Raw genomic sequence first — 8336 nt, 5'->3', positions numbered from 1 at the left:
AGCATTGAGGAGAAAAATACCCTCCTCCATACTCTTGTAGAAATATCTGAAGTACTATTATGTAAATCAAACTCCGGTTCATTTAATTTTCCCTGACTGGGGGAAATTAACATACTCATCCCAAACCTTTCAGAAAAAGGAGTTAGTAGCATTCTTTTCAAATTCAGTATGGAAGCACAGCAGACCAATTCTTTACCTAGATTATCCCTCCCTTCAATACTTTTTAAAACCCTAAATTTCCTTAAAAGAGATTATGTTTCAAGTAAGTATTTAATACCTTCATTAAATTATTTGGACAGATGCATCAGAAAATTTATCATACAATATGCTCTTTGCATAATGGTGTCTGCTTTCTGCATGCTGATAAAAAATGAGACATACTAAAAAGCAAAACAAAAGAAACTATAAGTGAATATTTTGAAATAGGTGCAGCTCCAAGTCCCTTAAGCAGCTACAATGCCGAATTGTTTCTTGCTGTTCTGAAGCGTGTGCTTAGTTGTGTGTCTGCACTCAGAAGTCAGTGTTGGCTCCTGCTAACTGTCTGGGCAAGATCTTGACTTATCTTGGCAAGATAAATGCTTTGCCATTGCCTACTTCCTGGGCTGAGAGGGCATAACTGGCCTGAGGTCACCCAGCAGGATTCTTGTCTAAAGTGGGACTAGAACTCATGGTCTCCTGGTTTCTAGGCTGGTGCCTTACACTCTATACCAAACTGGTTTTGGAGTGGAAACACTTAAAAAAACACATAGCAGTAGCAGAAAGGAGTCCCCCTGTGTTACAAGAAGCTCTTCTGGGGGGAAAAATCAACAGAAGAGAGGCCTCAGAATAAGATCAGCCAACACTATTCCCCCATCTTTCAGAGCTCTAGGATAAATAAAAACCCTATATGCTGTTTGTTTATTATTTATTTATTTATTGGTTCGATTTATATGCCGCCCTTCTCCGGAGACTCAGGGCAGTTTACAATGCGTTAAGCAATAGCCTTCATACTTTTGTATATACCTGCTTAGTAGGGCTTTCGCCCCCCCCCCCCAAGAGGTGTTCTTTTTTATATAAAGTCAGCTTATTGCCCCCACAATTCGGGTCATTTTTCCTACCTCGAAAGGATGGAAGGCTGAGTCAACCTTGAGCCTGGTGAGATTTGAACTTGCAGTAATTGCAGGCAGCTGGTGCTATTTAACAGCACTTTAGTCTGCTGCGCCACCAAGGCTCTTTTGTTGCCAAATTCTGTTGATAAAGCCAGGTAATAAATACAAGAGCTAGCTAACTAGTGTGGGGTGGGGGGGAGCTTGTTTTACTGTAATCAAGAATTGGCATAAACTATATTATGCAGAGAACCTCTCCTGCCCCTTCATGAAAACCCTGGTGATTTTTCCAAGCAGGCATGTCTACTTATTATTGTATGCTCAGCCTCAGTTCAACCTCATATAGAAACCATCCTTGGCTATGCAAACCACATTCACACAAACCTCATTATATAGCACTGTAAACAACTGGAAGGTTTTAAAATAAAATAAAAATCAGAAAAGATTTTAATAAATAAATAGTTCATGACATTAGAGCAGAAGCTGATTGCTTAGATCTGCCCTCTTAAACAAAAACTTGGAGACTCACAGATACCAAATGAGATTAATTCATTTTACATTCAGGCTTGGGTAAATCAGTTCTTAACTGAGTCTTGGCTAAGATAGTTTCTTTCATCATGCAGTACCACACACTAAGCCAGTTATTCAGCTGAACTGGAAAACAGGGGAAAAAAAAGGGAATTTTTCTTCATCATTCAGTCCATACGGAGTAGTTCGATCAAAGTTTAACTGAGAAAGATGACCCACAAGAACAACCTTGTTCTGCCTGTGGATTGTTCACTACTTGGAACGAGCTGCGAATTAGCTCCTGGTTGAAGTCCACCATTGCTCCTTTCACGAAGTTTAAGCTGTCCAAGTCCACAATCACTCTGGCACCGCCTTTCTCAAACACTCTGGAAAAGGAGCACAGACAATATGTCATGGTATTTGCACCAATCCAAAATATTTTAGCTGTAGTTTTAAACTTGGTTCAAACAAAACATTCAGAGGAAGCTGGAAATCTTTTAGGAATCTTGTCCAATTACCCTAAATTTTATTTACGATTTGTTGTTGCGTTATTTTTAATTGTTTTGAGTCATCTAGAGGTACACGTTTAGAACTGAATATTTTATAGTAATATAAAGGCTACCTGAATAGACAGGTGAAAAGAGAACACAAAACGATTTAAATTGAGTCTCCTCCACCCAATGTTATCCACCAGTCTCACCCTATGAAATAGAATAGGCTGAGAAAGAATGATTGGCTCAAAGTCACCCAATGGTGCATCACAATTGCGTAAGGACTTGGCTCTGGTGTATCCAGGTCCAGTACTTCCCCCTCCCCATAATTAAATATATTTTGCTATAAACCCTGGAAATGATATGTATATGTCCAACTGCAGAGAACAGTAAAATATGAATTTGGGGGCAAAGGAATTGTTATTCAACCACCATCCTTCTTTGTCCACAGTTCTACAATTCTCTCATCTGTCATATGCAGTTTAATCTATGTGCTCACCTGTCATCAGAATTGACAACTGTATCCAAGGAAAATTTGTATTGGAAACCTGAACAACCACCTCCTTCTACCTGCAGCCTGAGAAATTCAGACCCTTCTGCAATCTCCAACAGCCTCTGTCAATACAGAAAGGCAAACATTTGTGAACAATGTTTATTATCCATTTGAATTCAACTATTAATGGCTTCAAAGGAATGGTGAGCACAAAAACAGAATTCGGGTACAGAATGCATAGCAAAATTATGCCAATCAGTCTGTCAACATTTTTTTTGCCATATGCTCTATGTGCCTTATTTAGTAAGTGAAAGTCTCAAAGTAGAACCAAATAGCAGAATCAATTTTTCTAATCCTTTGTTGCCTTTAACTAAAACCAAACCGAATGTTGTCTTCTGTTTGATCAGTTGAATCAAATCTTTGTAGCAGTTAAAGCAATTAGGACAAAACGAACGAGATTTATTGTAATTTATTCACATATGTCAAGGGATTTTGTTTGAGAGAGCACACTAAGACAAGTGTATAGCTTATTTTTAGACCATGCAATAAACATTTATTCTTACACCAAACTAGTCAACCTTGAAGATTATACTTCCTCAAAGTAGTCTTTGATTTCTAGAAGTGTAACAAGGTGCCTCTTTATTCCTAAGCATGCAGTCCTTGAATTTACAATCATTCGTTTAGTAACCCTTCAAAGTTACAACGGCATTAAAAAAGTGACTTACAGCCATTTTTCACCATTATGAGCATTGCAGCATCCCCATGGTCATGTGACTACAATTCAGGTGCTTGCAGTTGACTCATATTTATGACGGTTGTCCCAGGTTCATGTGACCATATTTTGCAACCTTCTGACAGGCAGTCAATGGGGAAGCCAGATTTACTTAACAACCATCGTCGTGGTAACTTAACAACTGGTAGCAAAGGTCATAAAATGGGGCAAAACTCACTTAACTATCTTGCTTAGCAACATAAATTAGCAACTGTGGTTATAAGTCAAGGACTACCTACATTATATTTAACTTTCTTCTTCTTAGCCTCTGCTAAAACAAATGTTTTGAAACTTGTGTCCTTAAGAGATTGAAATTAAGTAATTAAGTAACTACAAATTGCAGAGTTACCCCAGTTACACATAATCACACCAGTTTCATAAAGTTATATACACAGTTTATATTGTGGCTATACTGCAGAAGCATTTCATTCAGCATCCGAAGTGGGTAAGAACACTCTGGATGTGATTTAGGAATATATCCATTGGCTACTCCTTATGGATCAGTGTCTACAGTAGGGTGGGAGGGGGCATGGTAACCATGCAGCTCAGGAAAGTAAGTATTCCTATTAACCTAAATACATTACTTTCCTGAGACTCTACTATCTCAGAATATTATCCTATTAAGATGCTTAGGACCAATGCCCCTGCGAAAATCCAAATAATCCTTGCTGTTTTCAAATGTAAATATTGCATACCTCTAATTTGTATCCTTTGGATTGAGTCAAACATACATTTACACCTATATTTCTCTATGACAGATTCATAAAATGGTGCGTTATGTGGGCACAACAATCAGCAGTCTGTACTGTACTCCTGGAGGCATCCAATGGCTACATAGGTCTGTGGACCTCCAGGGAATCATACCTTCACGCAGCTCTCACTGAGATAGATCTGCCCATTACTAGAATAAGTTTGGGTTTCTCCAGAGGCAGAGGATGCTATCCACTGTGTTCTTATCCTTGACATACAAGCTCTGTTTTCCATGGCACAGAACGGACTTGTCATTAACTGCCAGATAGCAAGAGAACAGCTACATGGAAAAGATAAGAATGGAATGTCCTTGTTAGACCAAAAAATAAAAATTAGACTGATAATACAAAAACCGATGACAGTACAAAAGTCACGACGAAAGGAGATAAGACAAATATAAACAAGAAGCCTCAAAACCTCAGGGTCAGCCAGCAAGCAGAGACTGGAATTGCGAGAACTATGGCCTAAATACTAACGTTGTAGACCCTTAAAAAGCATCAGTGACACCATTTTGATGCATAGGCATCTGATAAAACTATGATTCACATTTATAGTGATGCAAACCTCAGCCTTTTATACTTGCATCCTTTTCTTAGAATTTGAATTAGCATTTATTGTAATATAAAATAAAAATAAAAATAAATAAAATAAAAATAAAAATAAAGATCAGAAGAAAATGGGGAAAAGAGTGCAAGGAAAAAAAGAAAGAAAAAGAAAACCAGTGATCTCCAACTCTATATTTCTATAATTTTTCTATTTACTTGAATCCTGACATCAGATGCAACTGTCATTTCCATTGTTCTGATGCAAAATAAATTCCTCCTTGGATGATATAACAAATGCTGTTAAATTGTGGTGGGTTATATGCCTTTCTGTGTGAAAAAGAAGGTAGGAAGGAAAGCTAATGACATGAATTCCTTGTTTGCTAGCCATCTATTTAAGAGGAAAAGGAAAAGGAATTAAGGCAAGGATTTTTTTCACTTTGTGTAAAAGAAAATAACTGCTGTAACTGTACTCTGAATACATTTTTAAAGTCTAAACTGCCATGTTCAATGATATGATGTTCAAGCAGTAGTTAAACATCACCAGGTTTGGGAATAACTCATCTAAGAGCTATGTATATCCCAGGGTGAATTCATTTTATGCATTTCTTTCTGTGTTCTTCTACCTAGATTTATTCCACAAAGAAGGCATTTTACAAACCAAGTATTGGTAAACTTATTTGCTTTGTAAGTAAACTTGGGGGAAGTCATAGCTATCTTTTTTTTCATCAGCTATAAAAATTATTGTAGCAATATCTGTGATAGGAGGACAAGCTGTGGCCTATAATAATTTCACCACAATTTTAATAGTTTTCCTGAAATAAAGTAGATGCCTATGAACATTACAGAGATAATAGTATACTGTTAACTGAAATGAGCAGTGATTTTTTTTAATCTGTTCTCTCTCACTGGACAACCTCAGATAAATCAGAAACCAAACAACTATCTACAGTTATTTCTTCTACAGGTAGTCCTTGACTTACAACAGTTTGCTTAATGACTGTTTAACATTACTGAAAAATGTGACTTATCACCGTTACAACTAGTTACATAGTTACAACTTTGGCAGGATCCCCATGATCATGTGATAAAAATGCAGATGCTTGACAACTGGTATTATTATTATTATTATTATTATTATTATTATTATTATTATTATTATTATTTCAATTTATATGCCGCCCTTCTCCAGAGACTCAGGGCGGCTTACAATGCATTTAGAAAACCATTATAAAAACATTTAAAAATTAAAACAGTAAAACCCATACTTAAGATCATTGTTGTGTCCCAAGGTCATGTGATCACCTTCTGCGACCTTCTGACAAGCAAAGTCAATAGGGAAGCCAGATTCACTTAACAACCAGGTCACTAACTTAACAACTGCAGGGATTCACTTAACAATTGGGAGTGAGAAAAATCATAAAATGGGGAAAACCTCTTAACAAATGTCTCACTTAATAACAGAAATTTTGGGCTTAATAGTGGTCGTAAGTCTGTAGTGTGCTGCTGCCATTTGCCATATGACTTGAACTTTGCTACTCTTAGCCTCAATACCATCTTCAGACAGTGAAACCTATGATGTTAATAACACAAAAGAATGCTGGATTTCACCTGCTGCATTTCTATTTTTATTAAATCTTTTTTGTGCTTCCTTGCACTATTTGATGTTTTAAAACACCATCTTTATGGGGATGTATTATTACAGCTCAGTGTACAGGTAGCCCTCGACTTAAGACCACAATAGAGCCCAAAACTTCTGTTGCTAAGCGAAACATTTTTTAGGTCAATTTTCTCCTACTTTATGACCTTTCTTGCCAGTTGCTAAGTGAATCATTGCAGTTGTTAAGGTAGTAACATGGGTATTAAGCAAATTGGGCTTCCCCATTGACTTTGCTTGTAAGAAGGTCCCAAAAGGAGATCACATGACCTTGGGACACTGTATCAATCATAAATATGAGAGTTGCCAAGCCTCTGAATTTTGATCACATGAGCATGGGGACAATGGTTGTGTGAAAAACAGTCATCGGTCACTTTTTTCAGTGCTGTTGTAACTGAGTGATCACTAAATTGTTGTAAGTCGAGGACTACCTGTATAGTCTTCCTGTGAGTCAGTCCTTTCAGCCATAGATTTAAAATTTCTAATGTATTTTGTCTAGCTGAAATTAAAAGCACTACAAAGAGCCTTGGTGGCACAGCAGACTAAAGTGCTGTTAAGTAACACCAGCTGTCTGCAATTACTGCAAGTTCAAATCTCATCAGACTCAAGGTTGACTCAGCCTTCCATCCTTTCGAGGTAGGTAAAATGAGGACCCGGATTGTGGGGGCAATAAGCTGACTTTGTATAAAAAGAACACTGCTTAGGGGGGCCCGAAAGCCCTACTAAGCAGGTATATACAAAAGTATGAAGGCTATTGCTTAACGCATTGTAAGCCACCCTGAGTCTCCGGAGAACGGCAGCATATAAATTGAACCAATAAATAAATAAATAAATAAATACAATTCATTTCACTTCATTTAAAAACCAACAAGCATAGAAACAGGTCTGAAACAAAATTTTATATAGCCGGGGGAGAAAATGAAACATTGTACTGAACGTACAATTCTATAAATGACACTATTATTATAAACAAATCTGCAAAATAAAAAGGGGCTAACAATTTTGCATTTGGCTAAGTTAACCTAACAACGGCTTAACTTTTCAAAGCATTGAATTGGCAGTATGTGAAATAAGCAATTAACTATAACTGGGTTAATATTTTTCTCTAAAGTTTCAGGAGAACTGATTTTTTTTCAGTATCTTTCAGGTCTTATTGCATCTACATTTCACGTCACTTTAATTAACACAGAGTAGTGATCTAAAGACTTGGAATGCTATAAAACACTACTTACTCCATTTTGTACATAGCAGGACATACACATCGCACTATAAAAGCTTGGGTGTTCAAGAAGATGCAATTAAAGAGCTCAAGCTTTATGGGTTTTACATCTATTAATTTCTATCTAATAGTAACTATTAAGAAACAAGAGTTATTTCTATGCCTGAGATCCCCAATCCTTTTTGACATGAAAAGCCAGACCAAAGCGGTTCACAAGCAGGGACAAAAATGCCCAAATCCTTCTTAGGGCTGCCTTTTTGACTGCTTAGGAACGAGTTATTATGACTCACGAACTGGAAAGGCTGCTTGCCTACACGATGGGAAATACTGAAAAACAGATTAACTCCTCTCCCTCCATCCACCCCCATCATATCAAGGCTGGAGCCTGGAGGGAGGACTGTAGTTAACACATCAACTCTTCGCACAAATTTAAAAAAAAAAAAAAATCCCACCTGCTCCGCCTGCAAGAGCTCAGCACCCTAAAACTACCGAGCGCCGCTAGTGCCGCCATCTTCATCATTTCTTTCGCGTCGCTATTGGTGGAAACGTATTGTGAAGCTTCGTCACGCCAAACGCCCATTGGTTCCGCGGCACTGAAAGAGGCGGCTTCGCTAGGATCGAAAACAGGGATGGAAGGCGGAGGGGGAGTCACATGGTCAGAAGTGAAGGCAAGGAGAAGTAGGGCGGAAGTAATTGGGAAATAAAAATGTTTATCGGCTGTTGCTAAGACGTTAATGTCGGAGTCTGTAGCTTTCTGTCCAGCATTATCCACTAATTCAGTGAAGATGGTCTTTGCCATTGCTTTGCTTTCCCCTAAAAA

General features: G+C 37.7%; 1 protein-coding gene across 2 annotated transcripts; it reads right to left on the bottom strand.

Moving 5' to 3' along the window:
• Positions 1-892: 892 nt before the first annotated feature.
• Positions 893-8064, bottom strand: ISCA2 (iron-sulfur cluster assembly 2). Of its 2 annotated transcripts, none has more exons than XM_034418102.3 (4): positions 7969-8064; positions 4213-4378; positions 2583-2698; positions 893-1978 (listed from the first exon to the last, which is right to left on the bottom strand). In XM_034418102.3, the coding sequence occupies exons 1-4, from the start codon at positions 8034-8036 to the stop codon at positions 1804-1806; spliced, it is 525 nt and encodes a 174-aa protein (XP_034273993.2). In that variant the 5' UTR covers positions 8037-8064; the 3' UTR covers positions 893-1803. The 2 variants fall into 2 exon arrangements, with proteins under 2 accessions (XP_034273993.2, XP_034273994.1); XM_034418103.3 differs by having other exon boundaries at positions 7530-8034.
• Positions 8065-8336: the final 272 nt, after the last annotated feature.

The sequence above is a fragment of the Pantherophis guttatus genome, chromosome 1, assembly GCF_059756535.1.
Source record: "Pantherophis guttatus breed Tessera chromosome 1, ASM5975653v1, whole genome shotgun sequence".
Classification (NCBI taxonomy): domain Eukaryota; kingdom Metazoa; phylum Chordata; class Lepidosauria; order Squamata; family Colubridae; genus Pantherophis; species Pantherophis guttatus.
Note: the sequence above shows the minus strand (reverse complement) of the source record. Positions and strands in the feature narration are given on the sequence as shown.

Excerpts from the sequence above, each read along its gene's own strand:
- ISCA2 (XM_034418102.3), bottom strand. The coding sequence starts at position 8,036 with ATGATGAAGATGGCGGCACTAGCGGCGCTCGGTAGTTTTAGGGTGCTG. Across the intron at positions 2,699-4,212 it reads TCAGTGAGAGCTGCGTGAAG|AGGCTGTTGGAGATTGCAGA; the intron begins GTATGATTCCCT and ends CTGTATTGACAG. Across the intron at positions 1,979-2,582 it reads GTTGTCAATTCTGATGACAG|AGTGTTTGAGAAAGGCGGTG; the intron begins GTGAGCACATAG and ends CTCCTTTTCCAG.